This window comes from Ammodytes marinus (assembly GCF_949987685.1).
Source record: "Ammodytes marinus genome assembly, chromosome: 12".
Classification (NCBI taxonomy): domain Eukaryota; kingdom Metazoa; phylum Chordata; class Actinopteri; order Uranoscopiformes; family Ammodytidae; genus Ammodytes; species Ammodytes marinus.
Window position 1 is genome coordinate 11,503,606 of NC_137216.1, and position 21,212 is coordinate 11,524,817.

The 21,212-nt window shown below is 42.4% G+C and overlaps 3 protein-coding genes across 3 annotated transcripts; 2 read left to right on the top strand and 1 right to left on the bottom strand.

The window, feature by feature from the left end:
* The first annotated feature begins 507 nt into the window (after nt 1–507).
* On the top strand, nt 508–11,609 carry sympk (symplekin). The gene is made up of 27 exons (XM_080038087.1): nt 508–648; nt 1,072–1,173; nt 1,298–1,363; nt 1,612–1,665; nt 1,831–1,904; nt 2,016–2,142; nt 2,310–2,559; nt 3,054–3,224; nt 3,494–3,733; nt 4,219–4,370; nt 4,464–4,614; nt 5,320–5,533; nt 5,964–6,114; nt 6,219–6,454; nt 6,733–6,814; nt 6,899–7,012; nt 7,155–7,302; nt 7,497–7,657; nt 7,948–8,056; nt 8,207–8,307; nt 8,556–8,646; nt 8,835–8,936; nt 9,478–9,665; nt 9,989–10,165; nt 10,272–10,361; nt 10,549–10,716; nt 11,240–11,609. The coding sequence occupies exons 2-27, from the start codon at nt 1,093–1,095 to the stop codon at nt 11,414–11,416; spliced, it is 3,675 nt and encodes a 1,224-aa protein (XP_079894213.1). The 5' UTR covers nt 508–648; nt 1,072–1,092; the 3' UTR covers nt 11,417–11,609.
* Nucleotides 11,610–12,421: 812 nt separating this feature from the next.
* LOC307258068 (glucose-1-phosphate adenylyltransferase) lies at nt 12,422–14,834 on the top strand. Its single transcript, XM_080037468.1, has 8 exons — nt 12,422–12,751; nt 13,185–13,274; nt 13,548–13,627; nt 13,744–13,859; nt 14,022–14,119; nt 14,318–14,386; nt 14,470–14,528; nt 14,696–14,834. Exons 1-8 carry the CDS (start codon nt 12,560–12,562, stop codon nt 14,811–14,813), a joined length of 822 nt encoding a protein of 273 aa, XP_079893594.1. The 5' UTR covers nt 12,422–12,559; the 3' UTR covers nt 14,814–14,834.
* Nucleotides 14,835–15,002: 168 nt separating this feature from the next.
* On the bottom strand, nt 15,003–18,874 carry asnsd1 (asparagine synthetase domain containing 1). Its single transcript, XM_080037467.1, has 5 exons — nt 18,771–18,874; nt 17,861–17,936; nt 16,274–17,770; nt 15,788–15,969; nt 15,003–15,250 (listed from the first exon to the last, which is right to left on the bottom strand). The coding sequence occupies exons 3-5, from the start codon at nt 17,693–17,695 to the stop codon at nt 15,004–15,006; spliced, it is 1,851 nt and encodes a 616-aa protein (XP_079893593.1). The 5' UTR covers nt 17,696–17,770; nt 17,861–17,936; nt 18,771–18,874; the 3' UTR covers nt 15,003.
* Between the last annotated feature and the right edge of the window lie 2,338 nt (nt 18,875–21,212).

The following is a 21,212-nucleotide window of genomic DNA, read 5'->3' on the forward strand; positions in this document are numbered from 1 at the left end:
TGTCTTACATATATCAGACCTGACAATAACAAACTTTGACTTGACCTTGACTTTGTCTTAGAATAGCATCGATGGGTGTAAACAAATGTAACCTTTTCAGGAAATGCAACTAAAGGCAAAACGTAGCCATGATGATTAAATCGCTTTTACAATTTAAAATGTTGCTTTGCACCAATTTCTAAAAAAAAAAATTTAGTTTTGTTTTGAAACTGTTGGGCTAAATATTGTATATAGGCCTATGCTGTCTTAGGTCCTGATCAGAAATCTGTGGGAGGAGCGCCAAAAGAAAGAATTCCTTCACAAATAATTGCACTCAAGGTGAATATTAATTTTAAAGACACATCTGTAACAATATGCATTTTTAACTGCATAAAGAAATAGTACATATATTTGACAACATGATACACACCAAGTTGTTTCTGAGACCACGGGGTGTGCACTCACGTGTCCAGCAGGGGGCAGCAGCTCAGTGCTTTGCGCTAACAAACAGTAGAAGAAGAGCGACCCCGGTTTTTCAATTGGCTGAACATGGCAGCTTTCCTAATGGGAAAGCAAAGTTGTTGAGCTCAATTTATATGTTAAAGCTACTTAGTTAATAAGTCTGTCACGTTTAACGACCGTAGACGAAAGCTAAAAGTCAGCGTAGAGGTAAGTTTGCTGTCACAGGCTGCCATTAATATAGTAGGCTATTACAGTTCACATGATTAGCAGTATGGCTAGCATAGGGCTAGCGCGCTAGCTGAGAACAAAGTATCTTTAATTGTAATGCACAGAGTGCGAGTCTTGCTGTAGTGTTAATGCTTCATAACTTATGCAATGCAGCATTAAATTGGGTCAAATTATCTTAGAATTAATTGAGTTGGTATGAGCAGTAAAGTCTAGCACGCTAACATCAAAGCTAACGTCACTACTGTTGACACTAATATGATGCATCTCGCCGGGTTAAGGTTAAAATACAGCGTCAAGTAACTTATTTCTTTTACAACAGCTACACGTCGCACACACATAGAGTCTATGGTTACACATGGTGCAGTGTTTGATGGGTTTTTGAATTCCATGTCGTCCACACAGTGAGGGAAGTAAAGCAGCAGTATGATGATGATGATGGAAGAGGAGGAGGGAGAGGGAGAGAGTCAACCTCCACATGTCATCAATATGACCGACAATGAAAAGGTAAACCCGTTTAAACTCAACTGTGATCTGGGATGGAGTAATCTGTCGTTAACATTAACTTGACGTATTAATATCCTACCTTTTTTTATAAGGATAAGTTCAAGCAGTGCTCCTCTCATTGCAGGTGGTGGAGCTTCTGAATCAGGCAGCGCTGATACCCACAGATGAAAAGCTAACGGTCCTAAAACAGGTGTGTGGTCTTTTCTCGTTTAATCTGTCTTTCATTGCTGCGATCTTAAGAAATGTCAAGAAAAAGGTGTTACATCTGTTAGTTACTGTATATGAATTGTCCCTAAGGGTTCCCTTAAGCCTTCCAGGAATTATGTGGCTGCTTTGCTTTGAAACATACTGTGAGCTGGATGTGTGTTGGGATATGATTCAGTTAACAGTAAATATGTGAGGCCCAATACTGAATCACTTCATTTGTCTAATTCTCAGGTCCAGGAGCTCATCATTAACAAGGATCCATCTCTTCTTGACAATTTCTTGGATGTAAGTAAACCTGAATGGATGTCATTTGAACTGAAATGCACAAAGCTATATGAATGCATAAGCTGTATTCCGTATTAAAATGGCACATTGTACAATCACCTTATATCAACATGGTAGCAAACTAGCACAGATTCATAATCTACCATTGGCCTGTTCATCCCGTAGGAGATGATCGCCTTTCAGACCGACAAGTCTATGGAAGTGAGAAAATTTGTCATCGGCTTCATAGAGGAAGCATGGTGAGTTTTTTTGGACAGACGACTCTTCTTCCAGTCTTTCAAACTTCAGGTTCGTGAGAGGACATGTGTTCTGCCTACCTGAGTCTTTTTTCTGATTCCTGTGTTCTCCAGTAAAAGAGACAGCGAGCTCATTCTCAGACTGATCGCCAACCTCAACATGTTGCTGAAGGACGAAAGTGTGAACGTGGTGAAGAAAGCCGTACTCTCTCTCACCCACATGTACAAAGCTACTCTGCAGGTAAACGCAGGCTTCATCTATGACATGCTTACAGATTCTGCACTGGTGTGATGTTGATCTAACATAGTCTTTTTGTTCATATGAATATACAAGACTACTACTACAACTACTTATATCTGTTGTGCTTTCAAACCCTGTACTATACTGTTCTGCCTCTTCCTTGCCAGTGGTTGGTGCGCTCGAAAGCAGTCTCAGAGAGGCAGGAGGCATGCTGGGATCTGGTCTCACAGATGAAAGAGGATGTTCTGGCCTTGCTGGACTCTGAAAACGACGGAGTTCGCACTCACGCCATCAAGTTCACCGAATCATTAATCATCACTCTGTCACCGCGCACATCAGACTCCGACGTCCCCAAGAAACAGGAGGGGGACATCAGCCTGGACAAAGTCATCAAAGATCACTCGTACATTCGCTACGGTACGGATATTGAGCCTCCTTTCCACTGAGCGGTTTGGTTCAGTTCGGTTTGGTACAGCACAACTTTTTATTTTTGTTTCCACTGTCAAAAGATGGAAAGTTTACCAAAAAAGGCAAGCCGAGCAGCACCTGTTTTTGTCACCATTTAGTTGGGTTAGCAAGCCGTACCAAAGGGTCCCAAAATTTGGATTTACACACTGCAGTCCGTTGATTGGAATACAGAATAATTTCCGTGTGAGAGGTAAACCTCGGTATGTAATCACCTCTGCAATGGAGAAGAGACTCTTCTGTTAAGAGAAAAATGTTGGTGTGCAGCTCTTTGTTATTGTGTGGTGTAAGGGTACTGTCTGCAGTGGAAACGTAAGCCAAATCTAGGGTTACCCTGACCTGCCATCCGTGCCAAACCAAACTCTGCAGAACAGTGTTACCCATGTTTTGAGTCCATTAAAGCTCATCTTTTAACACTGTTACCTTGATTATGTTTGAATGGACAGATTCTTTGTGTGAAGAGGGAAAGACTGCACTGGAAGGACTCCTGAAGTTCATGGTACACCCAGCCATTTCCAGCATCAACCTCACCACAGCACTGGGCTCCCTGGCCACTATCGCCCGCCAGAGGCCAATGTTCATGTCGGAGGTGGTGCAGGCATACGAGACATTGCATGGTAAGTTAGTCTAATCCACTGTTGTCATGTTCCCAATCACAAAATGTCATTCAGAATAAATCAAATCAATGTAAATAACACAGTATCCTGCATGATTTGTGTAGTTTACTTTTGCTGTCGTGCAATTCCGTTGGATTTTTCATTTATTTTTCCTGTGCGGGTCAGGAGCTGTTTCACGTGCACCGTCTGCCTGATTCCATTTGACTGCAGCATAACTGTTATCAAATCTCAAAGTGTTCATATTGTTCTGTGCATTTGAACTCTTTCAGCGAACCTGCCACCCACTCTGGCCAAGTCTCAGGTGAGCAGCGTGCGTAAGAATCTCAAGCTGCACTTGGTGGCGGTCCTCAAGCATCCGTGCAGCCTGGAGTTCCAGGGTCAGATCAGCACTCTGCTGCTGGACCTGGGAATGCCCCAGAGCGACATAACACGCGCCACACCGGCTCCCCGAGAGCAGCGCAAGAGGCCTCGCCACGAGCAATACACTGAGGGCAAGAAGGTCAAGATGGGTGAGTAGTAGTGAAAGCCTTAGCAGACATTCTGATTGAATTTTGATATAGTAATTAAACTGGATCTGTTAACTGGTATGGGAAGTATAGACATTTAAAAAAAAATCTTAACTGGGTTTTGAATTTGCCCACTTAAAAAAGCTGACAAAAATATTGTGCTCGTGGTGTACTGGTTAGAGCCCCCCCACCCATGGGTCTTCTATGAGGGGGACTGTAAACACAGTCAACATTTTAGATTTGAAATTGAGTCAACCAAGCCTGAGGGAAAAAATCCAAATCACTCCTTTGACTTTTTATGCACTTTCATAATCTGAGTGTAAATGTGTGTGTTTTATGCGTATGAGCTGCTGGTAACAGGAATTTCCCCTTGTGGATAAATAAAGTATCTTATCTCATTTAAAAGTGCTAAAAGCAAAAGTGTCGAATGCAAAGAACCTGTACATTCATCCTAAGCACCCCTTGTTTGTGACGTGTGTTCCTTCCAGAGCCGGCCCTGATTGAAGACGACGAGGACAAAGAGGAGCCCGTCCCTCTCTCTGTCCCCAAACCAGCAGCTGTTCCAGTGGCTCAGTCTGCCATCGACCTCACAGCTGAGTTCCTCCACCCACTGCTCAACGCAGAGAACGTAGCCAACCTGGTGAGCAGCACTGGCCCCTTGTCTCTCTCTATCTAACCCCTTTAAACCTGACTGAGTGACAGTCCAGCTAATGTCTTGGTCTTGTTGTGTCAGGTGCTGATCAGCATGGTGTATCTACCTGATGTCATGCCAGCATCCTTCCAGGCCACATACACACCTGTTGAGTCAGCAGGTACAGATGCCCAAATCAAACATCTGGCCCGGCTGATGGCCACACAGATGACTGCAGCTGGGATCGGTCCAGGTTAGTAACCTAGACATACAATATAAAAAGGCCTTTTCTTTTGAGAAATGTTTACCAATAGATTTAACTATTTGGGAAAAGCGCCTATATGCCTGCTTTCTGAGAGTTACCCTGCAATCACACCAAAAGCATCAAATACTCCTGTGAGCGCTCAGATCGCTGCTATCACACTGCCAGTCCCTCTAGCAGCCCCTAGCAGGGGGGCAGGGTGCTCAAGCAGTGCTGCAGCATATATCAGACTCAGATAACCTATTTTGAAGTACAGCTAGTCAGAACCAAGGACAATATAATACCTGTAGGATACCAGATTTTTCACGTTTCAACTGCAAATATATTACTTACCATGCGTTCACAATCGCATAATCTTTCCTTTTTCTATTCTGCATACTACATCTGACCATAAAAATAATCTAGTTGGCATGCAGTATACATACAATTGGAACGTACTTTTACTTATTTATTTCATCATAACATTGCGCCTGGAAGTGCCTCTTGCTTTTATATCCGTCCCATCCCCGGTTGTTTTCATACGGAGGCTGACGTGACGGCACTTCCAGTGCGCACTAGATTGTGGATCAAAATCCATGTGTATTTGTCAAAATTGTCCCAACTATTCCTATTAAACAACAACAACACTTTATATTGGGGGGTGTCAACAACACAGACTGTATAAGTTGGGCTCTAATTAAAAACACAATATCTTAGGACTTGAACAGTGCAAAGCCAGAGAAGACGAGGCTGGCAAAGAAGAAGGCAACAAGGAAGACTCTGTGGCTAAAGACCGGCTGATCAAGCGCAAGTCAACGGTGATGATGGGACAAGCCATCTCTGTGGTTGGAGGTTACGCTGACAAGTCATCCGAGACTCCAGCCATAGTCAAGAGGCTTCCTGAGCCCATTCTACCTACGGCACAAACCAAGTGAGTCCTGCCACCAACACCAAGCTGGTGAAGAAGTAGTGTTTAGTTTATGAGTTTATAATTTCTTAAACAGTCCCATTTAATTGACTGTGAAGTAAAATGAGCAGCTTTAGCCTATTTGGCTAAATTCCAGCTGTAGTCCTTGGCTAGTTATCAGAAGGCATTATAAAATACAATGGTGAAATGAAATTGGTTAAATTACAATACATTTATAATTACAGCAAGCCCAATCAAAATGGATGAAGGCATTCAAACATATGGCATACAATTGGAGCAAGCACAGATTATGGCAAATACATCAAGGCTGTTAATGCTACAAAACAAAATACAAAGGAAGCAAGGGGAGTCATTGGCTGTATTGAAAGCACATACAAGAGGTACCCTTGTGTAATTCTGACTTTAGACCCTGCCTGATTGTGTTCTATTACAGACTGGCAGGGCCAGGTGGGCGTAAAAAAGTGTTTCGGTTGTCAGATGTCATCCAGCCTCTATCAGACGCCACCATTGAGCAGTTAACCTCCAAAGCAGTCAAACGCATCCTGCACTCGGAGAAGGCCATTGCTCAAAGCGGCATGTCCCATGTAAGTAATCACTGCATGGCTTAATTCCTTATGTCCTTCATAATAAATGAGTAGCACTTGGGCTATTTCAGAGGCTAACCATAGTATCTGTACTATGTGGCCAGGTGAGAGTGAAGATTCTGTCCAGGCTGGTGACACAGTTTGAAGGGATGATGAAGGAAGACGTGCTGGCCTTTATCCTGGATGACATCCGGACCAGGAGCGACCTGGCCTTCTCTCTCCTCTACCAAGAATACAACACCTACCTCAGTCAGCTGCCATCTGGTCTGCTGGACAGCTACGACCACTGTCTGTACACTCTGCTGTCTGGCCTGCAGGAGAAACCAGAGCAGAGGGACGGGTGAGACGAAAGACCTTATTACAAGCTTTTCTTCTCTACATCTCTTACACAATGCTTTGACATGGTGTACTGGTTATGTTTTCTATGATACCTGAAAAACGTAAGACGCCAGGTGTAGTAGCCAAGAAAGTAACACCTGCCAATAACAGAATAATGTTGTTGGTTTTTATTGTAATAATAGCCAATGTAGTAACTTGCCAATAACCTGCACAAATACAAGCAGAAAAGGTGATCCAATTGTCAGCCAAAATTGACTTTTCATGTTCCCTCTCTTCCAGACTGTTCACCAAACTGGTCCTGGAGGCTCCCATCATAACAGAATCTGCATTGGAAGTGATACGGCGGTACTGTGAGGACGAGGTAAATGACATGTTAAAAAGACACAGCGCTAGGTCCACATACAGTATGTCCTCTCTAAACGCTTTGTTGTAACCATTGTTTCAGTCTCGGGTGTACTTGGGCATGACCACTCTGAAGGAGCTCATCGTCAAACGGCCCTGCAGGCAGTTCCAGTATCTGCACGTGCTCCTGGATCTCAGCTCACATGAGAAGGAGAAGGTGAGAGCCTTTTCTTCTCCATATTCTATAAATGAATGTGTTAACTCTCACAGTTATCTCAACTGTTTGTTTGTTTTCTCCCTCCCGCGGTTTTCCTATGTGAATCATTTGATAATCACTGTTTTTTTTTTGTTTTTTTTAGGTGCGGTCCACTGCCCTGGCTTTTCTCAAGCGTATGTATGAGAAAGACCAACTCAGGGACTACATTGAGAAGTTTGCCCTGAACTACATGCAGCTTCTGGTCCACCCCAACCCTCCGTCTCTGCTTTTTGGGGCAGACCAGGACACAGGTTAGGAAGACTTGTGGATGATTTCAATACGATCTGTGTAGTACCTTGCTAATAACAATTTTTGACCCATCAAGGAAAGAACACTTTTCAGTAGCTTTTCTTGACACTAAGTCATAGAAATACATACCATCAGCTTTCCTCAGTCTTAGTCCCCTCCTGTAACCCTGCGGTGTGTTGTGTGTTTGTTGGGACAGAGGTGGCTGCCCCCTGGACTGAAGAGACCGTGAGACAGTGTCTGTTCCTCTACCTGTCCCTGCTGCCTCTAAACCACCGGCTGGTCCACGAGCTGGCTTCTGTCTACACCGAGGCCATCGCTGATATCAAGCGCAGCGTGCTGAGAGCGATAGAGCAGCCTGTAAGTCACTCACTCACTAATACTGTGTCCTCGGTCAGTGATGCTGGAGAGTGCTTTTTGTCCTAATCACAAGTTGTGAAAACACACTTATAGTCTCAAACCTCTAATGTCATACCATTCCATAACCTGTCAATTTAAAAACTAGATGTAGATGATTTGTGAAGGAACTGTCTTTGTTCACCAAACATAAAGTCTTCTTCTGAGGGAAGAAACTATATTTAACTCAAATGGAATTGCTCTTTGAGTTGATAGTGTTGACAAGTTGTTGTTGTTTTTCACCATATCTGTAGATCCGTGGAATGGGGATGAACTCTCCTGAGCTGCTGCTGTTGGTTGAAAACTGTCCTAAAGGCGCTGAGACTTTAGTCACTCGCTGTCTGCACATTTTGACAGACAAAGGTAAGAAAAAAATCAATTAAAAAAAAATGCTTTTCATGTGTACAGGAGAATTGAACTCTATGACTATAAAATGTAGTCTAGCATTGAACAACAGCACAGTAGAAGATAAAGTGTTGATGTGTAAATCGATTGTCCCTCTCCCCTTCTCAGTGCCTCCCTCTCCAGAGCTGGTGGAGAGAGTGCGAGACCTTTACCACAAACGAGTGCCGGACGTCCGTTTCCTAATTCCTGTCATAAACGGCCTAGAAAAGGTAAAGTGTTGCAACCCAACAGTCTGCAAAGTGAAGGCAGGTGCACACAATTGGAGTGAATTACCGGTCACAAGTTATGCTTTTAATATCAGTTTATCATCTTGCATACAGTACAGAACACATTCCAGTATTCTGAATGTCACACAGCAAATGCCAGCCGTGTGTCCAGATTACTTGATTAACTTGACGATGAGAAAGACATCTTTCCTTGTTTTGACTTGACCGTGTTGGTTGTTCTCCTCATACAGAACGAAGTCATCCAGGCTCTGCCCAAGCTGATCAAACTCAACCCCATCGTAGTGAAGGAGGTCTTCAACCGTCTCTTGGGCACTCAGCACAGTGAGCGTCACTCATTTATATGATTTTCTTTTTTGTGTTTAATACACCATAATTAATAACATACAATTTTTTTCATCAATGGTTTATTATTCATCTAGTTCCATTTATCTTCAGTCGTGTACAGGTTCATTGTAATTGACTGTTCAAGATTCTTTCAGACCGCTGTATTGACACTGTTGTCTTTTCAGGTGAGGGCAGTTCGTCGGTGTCCCCTCTCACCCCTGGAGACCTGCTGATCGCCTTACACAACATAGACTCAACCAAGTGTGATATGAAGTCTATCATAAAAGGTATGTTAAGACTTGAATACCAAAACCCTAAAGGAGAGAGAGAGAGATCATCCAGCACGTTTGGGTAACAGCTTTATTAGTGTTTCCTCTGTTATTTGTAAATGTAAAATGGCCGATTTTGAGGTAGATCCTTTTTATATTTTAGTCATTTTCTCTCTCTCTCTCCCCCATTTACATTCACATTCAAAGACTGGTCCTACCACAACGACCACATTATCATGTGTAATGTTATGCAGGTTAGCCAGTAAAGGGATGTTGGAATAAGCTTTTCCACGGTTGCGACTGCAGCCACTATCCTACATGAAATTGCTGGTTTAAACAAGTCTAAATTATAAATGTGGCAAATGTCATGACAACACTATTCGTAGCAGTTGAGATGCACTGTTCAATGCAGATCAGAATACAAATGTATCATTATCCTTATACTGTATTTGATGCTGTAATTATAAATGAAAGTTGCCGATTTTCTTTAGCAATGATCAGTGCTTAATAAAGGGGTCTGTGTGTGACGGCTGTTGATGGTAATGTGTCCGTATTGCAGCCACCAACCTGTGCTTTGGGGAGAAGAACGTGTACACGTCGGAGGTGTTGGCGGTGGTGATGCAGCAGCTGATGGAGCAGAGTCCTCTCCCCATACTGCTCATGCGTACTGTCATCCAGTCCCTCTCCATGTACCCAAGACTGGGAGGCTTCGTCATGAACATCCTGTCCCGCCTCATCGTCAAGCAGGTCCAGTCCAAACTCCTGACCATCATTCATGCTTTCCACAATCAATCATGTCCCGGAATTTGGACTTTTCTTTTTTTAACAATCTCTTTAACTTTGCTTAATGACATTTCTTATTTTTTAACGCAATAATCGCATGCTGATGATGGTTGAATTGCTGCAGTAATTATCAGGCTGCAGCAATTCAACCATCATCAGCATGCGATTATTGCGTTAAAAAATAAAACGTGTTATGCTATAATCGGTTAGCGCTGCCAGCCCTTCTTTATCCGCTAATAAATATCGATTCCCATATAACCTTTGTTGTTTTTGTTTCTCTCCGGTAGGTGTGGAAGTATCCCAAAGTGTGGGAGGGGTTTGTGAAGTGCTGCCAGAGGACCAAGCCTCAGTCGTACAGCGTGCTGCTACAGCTGCCCCCCGCACAGCTGACCAGCGTGTTTGAACGCTGCCCGGAGATGAGAGAGCCTCTCCTACTGCACGTCCACTCCTTCACACCTCATCAGGTAAGAGCCATTTCCAAATATACTCAACCTTGTTGAGAATTCAGAAATTCTTCTTATCTTAGGATTTCCTTATGTACTAACTGCCTGTCTTTCTCTGCCCCAACAGCAAGCTCACATACCAGCCTCCATCATGTCGGTCCTGGAAGCAAATAAAAAACCAGAGCCAAAGCCCATAGAGCCTGTCATGGAGAAAGAGGTAACTTATGAAGATAGAAGAATAATTGAGTGATGTAGTTATTGTTGTTGAACTTTAGAAGTACCACACAATGTACATCTTTACTGGTTCATTGAGGGTTTCTTTTTAAGCAAGTTTTTTACCTGATATTTCATATGTAATTTATTACGGTCCATTTTTGTGATGTATCTATCTTTTGATTATACAGGTGGAACCAGTTGCAGCCCCAGTTGTTATAGAAGAGGTTCCCATTGTAGCAGTGAAAGAACCTGAGCCGCCAGTACGCCCTGCCGTCATGAAAGTAGAGGAAGAACCAATGGAGCAAGAAGAGTCTCATCCAGTGATACAGGAGGAAACTGTTGACACTGTTTCCAAGGTACAGTTTAAGATACAAAAGATGTGTCATGAATGATTTTTAACAGGTTAGGAGTTGTGGGCTACGGTAGCCTAGGTTTCTAATGCATTTAACACAACACTTGAATTTTGTTTGGTTACAATATTTATTCATTTATATTTAACTGGTCCACCTTCAGACAGCCCAGCCACGTCATCTTAATTAGCCCAAGTTTCACTTCCGTTTCATTTCCTAAACGGTCCTGTGCGTTTTGGGACCTGTTTTTTTTTTACCACGTTATATAATTTGCAATACAAATCTAATACTTACCGAAAGGAAACACAAACCACTGTGCTTGTCAGAGGATAACAAAACAAATTCAAATTAAAAAAATGACCACTGCCAATCGGCACAACCCTAGCGCAGACGATCAAAGAATATAAAGGATTGGAAAATGTATGAGGTCGAATGCCTTTTAGCCTTAATAGGTACAACATTCTTGACGGTATGTGCTACATGGCTAGAAAAAGTTTAGCCCTGGACTTACATTTTTGGTTCTCTTCAGGTGTTGGAGTTGGCAAGAGCGCGGGAGACACCGTCACCTCAACCAGAGCCAGCTGAGGAGCCAATGGAGTCTAACACTGAACCTTCAGACCTCCAGGAGCCAGAGACAGAGGCTGAGACTGAAGCTGACGTCACTGAACCTGAGGCTGAAAGCAGCAGCAGCAAAGATGTAGAATGACTGCTCAGTCAATGAACATTTCTCTCCTGCAAACAGCCCACAAGTTTTGCAGCATTTAATGACACGACGTATTTCTGTTCTTTTTGTATTTGTAGAGAAAAGATTTTGAGGAAAAAAAATCGGAGAAAACTTTGTGTATGAAAATAATTCCACATGCGTTCATGTCTTTATGAGTTGGAAAAATAAATCAACAAAACCCTGGTTGACTCTCTGCTTCAATGTGTTTTGTTCCACTACTGCCCAAAATTCAGCATGAATCTGTGTATGTGCATCCCAAACATCATACAGGACGATGTTTGGTTCTGTGTAAACAGTAGTCGGTAGGCCATAGATAGCAGTCTGTACATGTAGTGGCCCCTTTGCCATTCAAAATTCACCATTAGGGTGTGTCTAATGTCTGGATGCGTGTAAAAAGATTGTCCATTCCAATGGTTTCCATTCAAAATAAAGATGATTCATTTTCTAAAGGTCAGTGTATTTTAAATCAATGGTTTCAAAAGAAAGAAATCACCCTTTGTATCTGAAATGCACACATTTTTCTCAAATATATTTTGAGATTCATGAAAGACCTGATTGCTTGTCTAGATATAATGACAGAAAAGGTGAGAAAATGAAAATGTTGTAAAACTGAGAATCTCACTGACATCCTAGATCCAGCTGAGTTTGGGAAGAAGTCTGTTATACCATTGCCAGCTCACTACACCAACATGGATCTGCATGGTTTGATTTGCACACGTAGAACTACATCATGTCACTTTAGTAGCCTATCACTCCCGACCTTACCTTGAACTGAAATGTGCCTGAAGTCATTTCCTATAAATAAGTGTTATGGACTTTTCCTGTTCATACCATAGACTAAAAAAATACAGTTGTTACCACAGTCTATGGTTTTTACTCAAAACACCTGTGGAATTACCGGAAGAAGCTGTAGGCATACTTTTATTTTTGTAATTACAACAGGATGCGCTTGCAACAGTCGCAAGCTCTCTTGACCGGACTGCTAAACTCGCGAGATGAGTCAGAACAAACCTGGTTCGTGGGATGTTTCCCAACTTTCCCTTATTCTCCAGTCATATAAGTAAACTATCAGTCCATACAGTAGCCTTCTGACCCGTCTTTTTCGGTTGAGTGTTTAAACTTTAAATGAAGGCCGTAATTCTCGCCGCCGGCTACGGGACCAGGCTCCAGCGGGACGTGGTGGCCGACAGCAGCGGGAGGTTCGCTCACCTGGCCGGGGTCGCCAAGCCGCTGCTGCCGGTGGGACGCTGTGCTTTGATATCGCACTGGGTCCACGCTCTAAACGCGTCTGGCTGTGTGGACTGCATTCATGTTGTGGTAAGTAGTAGTAGTCAGTGCAGGAATGCTACTCAGTAGCCTTCAGTAGAACGTTCACTCAAGTTCTGTTCTTGAGTATGCATACCTTTTTATCGGTTACTTGTATTTTTTCACCGATAATGTAGGTCTACTGTAGACACCACTATTACACATAGTTCTAGCGGATCAATAAATATATATAAATCATACGCTACTTAAACATAATATTTTACAAGAAAATGGTGGTATTCTAAATACGTCATAATTGATCTATTATCAATTGATATTTGACTTATAACCATCGAATAATCACAATCACTCTATGGTAAACAAGTTAATGCATCAATATTAATAATATAAAACACTGTAAAAGGAGCCATGATGAATACTTTGTTAAGCCTGATACATCCCTGAACTGAGAATGAATGACCCCCCTCTGTCGTCCTTTCCACAGACTAACGCTCTTTACCATGCTGCATTTGAAGAGTGGGCATCACAGTTCACCAATGTCAAGATTCTCAGCGATCAGACAACAAGCAATGACGTAAACATCATTTTTGTCACCTTCATCAATATGTGGCATGTACTGGCCTTTAGAAAAGTGGACTATTCTAGACCATTCTCTGATCGAGTAAAACCCACCCACACCAGGTCCCATAGTGCAGGCATTTGTTCTGCTGAAGTGTCATGGAGCAAGTCAGTAATGTACAACCATCAATCAACCATGTATTCTGTGCAATGGGGAGGGTTTATTTTGTATCTGTGTTTTCTTTGAAGTAAACCTTTTTGAATCAAGCTATCATTCTTATCCCACCAGGGGCGTCTTGGTGCTGTGGCCTGCCTGCTACTTGCAGTTAAGCACTTCAAGATAGAGGACCACGTCTTAGTAATCGGGGGGTAAGTTTACCAAGTAGTTAAAATCATCAATATACCTACCATGCAGAGCTGTTGGTGCAGGCTAAACCAAGGCCTGTTTCTGCCAAACTGATCCAACTCTTATCCATTCTGAACAGTGACACACTCTTCAAAGAAGACTTCAGCCTAAGTAAAGTCAAAGAGAGGTTTTCTGAGCTCCAGGCAGTATGTGAGGACAGCTGTCTAGTGCTGTCCTACCAGTGCAAAGAGGAGGGTGAGTGCTTGAAGCAGCCATACTGAAAAACAAATTATGCTTTATATGTTTATACCTAACCTCATGGAAGCAGTCAGGGAAGGGAGTGAATCTCATCCTAAAAACGTCATGATCGTGGCTCGGCTTCATTCTCAGTTGGTTCTCCATTTTGTGTCTGTACAGAAACACGTAAATACGGGATACTGGAAGTAGACGGTGATCTACGTGTCACCTGCATGAAGGAGAAACCTCTTCCTACTGAGACAAAGTCGAGGAGAGCAGTAAGTTTGACACACAGAACAATGCCTGTCCACTTGGATAGAAAAGATTTTTGCGGAAAAAAGCGATTACCACTTGAAATAGTACTTTAGCTTGGGGTTCAGTGTCTGTGGCAGGAGGCCAACACTACAATGTTCATAGTATACTATTTACACTGATTTCCTTCGGGTAAGATTATCATCATTCCACTTGTTTTTCAGTGTCCCTGTTTCTACGTGTTTGCAAAGAAAAGTCTTCCTCTGTTGGATACCTTCATTGAGGAAAAGAAGGTAAATGTAATCATCAAAAGGTCCCACGTGAGATGTGAAGTAGGAGTGAATTATGTATTTTTCATAACTTTTTATGTCCACAGGAGGCCCCTATTGAAGAGAAAGATGCCCCAGGAAACTTTGTGTCTTGGCTCATTCCAAGGTAATTTTTGGGGTAATCATGCTTTGTATTGTGACAGCCAGCCATTTGGGCATCTTGTATTTTTCATATGTATTAAAAAGTAAGAATATTCTTACACTCATAATGTTTAATCCAAATGTCAAAGTATTTGTCAATAAGGATAGACTGTTGGTTTTTTTTGCTTTCAGGAAGCCGGTTTACATTCATCAGATTTCTGGGCGTTTTGATGTTGGGAACTTGCCTTCCTATGTCGAATGTGACCTTTACTTCAAAGAGAAACAAGACGATGACTCTTACATGTTGTAGAGGAAACACATTTAATAAACCATGTTTAAAAAAAATGATCAAAGACCAGCACAAAAATAATCAAATGTGAAAAACCAACTGTTATAATCTGTAATAGTAAAACAAGAATCATAACTGTAAATAACCCAATAAATATTATTTGTATTTCCTTCAGTGATAATTATTGCAATGTTCTATTAAAATGATTTGTCTACCCAGTGAGGAGTCTTGTGCATTTGTCTGAGGCCTTTTCATGCTTGGCCTCCATCTTTGCGATGCGCGAGCCAAACTGCATGGCTCTCTTGGGCAGAGCGGCTGATTGGCCCAGGCCCAGCTGCCTGGCCGTCAGTCTCAGGAGGAGTTTCTCCCCGACGCCGCGAGGCAGAGACAGGTCAGCCTTCTCCCACACGGGCAGAGAGTTCAGGAAGCTCACCACAGCCTCGTCCAGGTAGGGGAACCTGCACGGGGACACAGTTACATTGAGTCGGTTGCTCTCCCCAGAACTATGGAGGGCAATTGACTTTCATCCGTGGAGCTCAAGGCATTGATTGATTTTTTTTTTTTTTTTTTTTTTAAGAAATCAAAAACAAGAAGTCCCATGAACTGATGCAACCAGACTGACTAAAAAGCTGCTTAAGCACTCAGTTGTTAGGTTTTAGCAGAGCAGTGCCTGTCTTAAGCAGTTTTGGATGCTGGTTTCCGTTTCAACTCTATGTTTAAACCTGTATTTTTACTTGTATTAAACTTAGACATTGGTAATTATCCATCCATATCTATCTCTGCCAACATATTTGCATTCAGTGCCTTTATTCAAACTGAAAGACAAACTGTAGACATGTGTAAGAAACATCAATTTGCTTCTTCAAAAGGAAACTCCACTGGGAGCTTTCTTTTTCTGCTAAAAACAAACGAATACCTTGGGACTTGTATAACTGTTGCACAGAAAACTAATTTGCAGACCTAGCTTAAGGATCTGTAAACTTGTGAGGGATTACCTGGCCTCTTTCCCGTGGTCCCCTATAACCCGGTCATCTCTGCCCAGGTTCCTGGAGGGGATCCTGCCCAGCTCCATGGCCAGCTCCTGGATCAGTCCCTCGTGTCCAGACATCTTAAACCTCACTCTGTGTCTGGAGTAACCTGCTAGCTGCTCATCTGCTCCAATGCCCGTCAAAATCACCTGTAACAACACACATACGCTGGGTCAACGAGGCTGTTCAGGATTGTTTAAGGCTTCTATTATGCAAAATGCAATTTTTCATGTTTTTATAACATTAATATGGGTCCCTGGTGTGGGTAGAGAAAGTATGAATAAAAAAACCCTCTCTCATGTTCTAAACCTCGTTCCTTTCTGAATTACCATTACCATCCTAACTTTGCACTACCTCCACCTGTGATAAGAAGAACCAAGAACACCCTAACTGGCAGTTAGATTCAGGGCCAATCAGAGCCGACTTAAGCGCAGTCTGCTATTTGTATTTCACCTTAGCTGTGGATGTGTACTGCCTCTGGTCACCGTCCTCCATGATGAAGCCCTCCCCTCTGGCTGCGAACCACACAGCACACCCTATGCTGTCGTCCAGCACAGTGTCCAGCGGATACACCAGGTGACTGATGCGCTCCTGACGCCTTCTCTGCAGCTCCTCCTGAGTTACGTTCACTTCCACAAAATTCCAAAGTCTTCCAGGATTCAAGTCTTGTAACTCCTTCAGACCGGCCTTTCCCGTTATTCTGTCTGGAACGTCGAAGGGGCCGGATATTTTTCCATCCTCAGCTCCCTCATCAGTCCTACAATCTATGGGCTTGGTTTTGTGCTTTTTGGATTTCTTTGCGGACTCCTTCTGCTTCTTGGGCTCCTGTAGTTTAAACGCTACGTTGAGCAGATCTATAGGTTGATTGGCAGGTATGTGACGGTCAGCTAGGGCCGCCAATATCATGGAATCGATCCCTCCTGAGAAAAGAATGGCAACGTTTGCCTGGTCTTCGGTGTTAGTGGGGGACTGGTTCCCTGTCCTGAATGGCAGAGACTGAACCCGCCTTCTAACTGCTTCACTGAGAACTTCAATGAGACGGCTCACTTTGTCCTTTTTCTCTTGCCGTACAAACAGCTGCTCCAGAACCTCAACACAGGAATGCGAATTTGAAAGAATTTCTCTCTCATTTAACCCTATGGGGATGGATGTATTTAGGGGGCACACGGGTGAGGTGAGTACGAGGCCCGACTGGTTGATGGCAACAGTGCATCCTATGGGGACACACTCCGACAATTTTTCCCTACAACTAAGATCTTCTCCTTCACGAGCCCACGGATAAACCTCAAAGGCAACAGAGCCGCCTTCTGCAGCAACCGCCTTTAAATCTACGCTGTACACACCGATAGCCGGGACTTCTTGCCAAGCGGACTGATCCGGTCCAGAGCTGTGTGCCGCCACTGAGCTCAGAGTGAAAGCGTTCTCCTCCGCGTCAAATTTCCAAAGCAGACTCCGCCTGCCTAAGTAGTCCCTGCCAAACCAGAGGACGTCTGAAGTCTTTTGGTGGTAGACGAACGCCCACGGTCCACGTATGGCGGAGAGGACGGTCAGAATGTCTGAAGGACCGTCGCAAGAGGAGAGCCGCTTAGAGACCACAGAGGTGTCATTGTCCTCTGGCGTCAAGGGGAGACCTCCGAAAACCTCGCCGTTCCACACAAGGACATTTCCAGCGCTGTCCAGAACCGGCTGCGGGGTTAGAAGGCCTCGCATGTGGAGAACGTGGCCAGAAAACAAGCAGCGGTAGCAGGCATTCGTGCCCGTAACGGTGAGGTCACGGCTAAGGTTGGGCCCTCTTCTCTCCAAATGTTCACGGATTGTTTTGTCCCATTGTAACGGAGCGGGCGTCACACTCAACACACAGAAGATGCCGCACATTGTGTTGTTGCTGTGATGGTGATTGAGGTCGCGCTCACATATCCTGCAGAATTTTCTTGGTGTTATCCAGTTCCTCTGGTAAAAATAAAATAGATATATGTTTATCTACCACATGATGCCATTGGATTCAAATCATATTCAAGCGTATTACAGATCTGAACGTACTTTTGTTTGAACTCAGTGTCTGTCTTCTGTCCGCCAGGAAGAATATGTTGCTGTTCCTCTGCTGGACGTAGACTTTCTGCGGGGAAATGTGTACAAATACACATTAGTACATACAGACAGTCAGACATTATATAACTCATAGATATCAACATGAAACTTTGCCATTTGATAACTTGAATTAAAACCATAATTATTTGGTTCACAACTTTTTCAGAAATGATTGAATAAATATAAAAAAATATCTAAATAATAATGTATATATGTAATACCTTCAGAATGGTGCAACAAAATGATTATGGAAAGTTTATTGATGTTTTAGAGGTTGACACTTGTGGTTCAGAGTATTGGAAAAAAAAATATAGATTATTATTATAGAGTGGCACTGTCAATGATGGTTGTATAGGAGAAATATACAGATGCAAACAGACAAAGTTTAAAGGAACATTTTGGACTTTTAATTTATACGAGTATTAAAGTACCCATATTATGAAAGTAGACTGCATTGTTTGCCCCAAAAAGGACTAGAGGTTCATATTCACAGCGGCAAGGGCACAATCACCTGTGAATTATTGTTAATAATTACAGCTACACATCGCTACACATAAATCTTCTCACCCGGTTTTTCTTCAGATTGGAGAGCTCGTCCACCAAAACCTTCTGCTCCTTGATCTGTAAGTGACACAAAGTTATTTCACTGACCCGACCATAATAAAAGACACAAGACACAAGCTAGCATGTTTAAACATAAACGTGCGGTTATAATATGTATTATATTATATTATACATATATATTATATTATATATATCCGGGTAATGATAATGATATCCTAACTTGTTTAGAGGCTAATATTTGATGTTATCACTTCAGCCACCTGCCTGCGACACGTTGTTGTGGCTAACGTAACGCTACCTTTTTGTTCAGCTCCTCCTTGACTGCAGACTGTCCTTCTAATGAATCTTCGTTATCCCGACTTCTCGAAGACATGTTGGTCAAAAGAAACAGACACGGTTGAGAACTCTGTGAATGTAGTGAAAGCTTGCTAGCTAACCTCTTCACATGTTTAGCAGCTCTGTCAGTGTTTCCGGATGCGGAGGTATGCTCAAGTTGGGCTGTACTGCCCCCTAGAGGCGGTCGGTGACGCAGTATTTCTTTGTTTACTGGTCTGTTATGTCCGATCTCCTCATATAATTTAAATATACAGTAGGGCCTACTCAAAGAACTAAAGCTACCAATAAATATATTTTTATAAAGGAAAGTGATTTCAAGCTGTGTTATTTAGGCTAAGGTCTGTTACTCTGTTTTCGATCAATTACCTTTTATCTCTGATAAATGTCCATTCTAAGCCTAATCTATCAATGAGTTACTAATGTTAGTGTTCTTTCTGCAAAGTTCAACAATGTCATTCAACTTACAGGTCTAAATATAGTGCTCACTTATTTATTAAAGCTATAAACCTTTTATTATATGTTCATTTTCCTCCTTTCCTCTTCCGTTTATGTCTTCAAATCAACTGCCCCATGTCTGCATCAAAGTTTTCTATTATGTTTTATTTCTTTGTTTCATTTAAATGTTCCTACAGCGGTCCCCACTTCAAGCCTGCCCGGAAGCTGTTCTGTATTGATCTCAAAATTCTTGTTCTTTGTCCTAATTTTTCTTCACTTATAGGTTCCAAAATGAAACTATACCTTACATGTTTACTACACAAAGTTTGTGAGCCTTTACATTATTGCCTGACCGATACGTTGATATTTTGGAACTCTGGTGTAAAGAGATTCATGAGAGGATTGAGATTTCATGACCTGGCAGAGGTCGGCAAAATGGCAAAAAGAAAATGACCCTGGATGACACAAGAGTTGATAGTTGATCTTGCCCCATCAAAGCCTGCAGTGTGCCTGACAAACACACCTGTCCAAGCTCACAGCTGGGTCGCTTCCAACTGGGGCTACACCAAGTTTGAATTGATCAGAAACAGCTGTCAGATGTTTTGCCTCTTTATTTCTTGGAAACACAGACAGTGACCTTTGATGTTTATCTGGTGGAGCTGTGTGGAGCACAGTGGTACAAGCCTACAGAAACAATGTGACCACAACGCTGTTTATGTTCTAAAAATGTAAAGGTAACAATTATCACCTGCAGAGCCTTGCATGGTCAGGCACAGGTTCTGCCCTGGATTTTAAATATATTAAGAGTCTTTGGGAATTTTCTGTTTTAACAGCTAAAGACCCACCTTCTAAGACTTGTTTTGGCCTAACGCGTTGTATCTTTGTTGATGTTTTTTTTTACATTTGATTGATTGATTGATTGATAAATCTTTATTGTCCCCGAGGGGCAATTTGTTCTGCATTCAGTAGTATAAACACAATGTCACACAACAGACAAATAATCATACTAAATACAAAACACAGAACATAAAAAAAAACATTAAAGCATAAAAACATATGGGAGACATAATGGAATATAATCATTTGCATTGCTTAAGAAAGACAAAGCTACTACCCTAATTTGTTTAGGAAGCCAACAGCTGAGGGAAAAATTATTTTAGATATCTGTTTGTCTTGGCCCTCTTCCTGTAAGTATATCTCCTTCCTAGTGGCAGGAGTCGAAATTCTGCATGTAGAGGATGTAGGGGGTTTGACAGAATGGCCTTTGCCTTCCTTGGCTCTGACTTGGTAAATATCACCAATGTGTTCCAGGTCAAGGCCAATGATCTTTTGACATAACAGAACAATTTTTCCAAGCCTTTTCTTATTGCTCAGACTGAGGTTACCGAACCAAGAGATCATTCCAAATGTTAAAATTGACTCGATAAAAGATGAATAAAACATTTTTAAAATCGATCTGTCGACATTAAAACTCCTCAGCTTCCTCAGGGAAAACAGCCTCTGATTGGCCTTCTTACAGATGGAGTCTGTATTCTCATTGAAAGTCAATTTGTCGTCCAGAATGGTACCGAGGTATTCATATGTGTTGACTGTCTCCACAGCTACACCACTGATTACAGTGGGTGCTGTGTCAGGAACATTCCGGCGGAAGTCGATTTGTATTTCTGTTCAACATTTTTGCTGATATTTTTGCTCCAAAGCCCTGCCTCAATTGAAGCAATGGTATGGTACTGTAATGCCTTTCAGCTCTATTGCAACAAGGACTCAAAGCTCAACACAAAAAAACAACAACAGGAGCCTTCTGCATAAAGAATAGATGAATAATCCGATCCGGCCTCACGTAGGCCTACACCATCCTTCAGGTGAGAGAGATATCCCTTCTTTAGCTGTGGCGTGTGACTGTCAGACCATCTATTGGCCACAGGAGGCAAGTCATACTTGTATTTCGGTCCAGGGAGTACATACATTT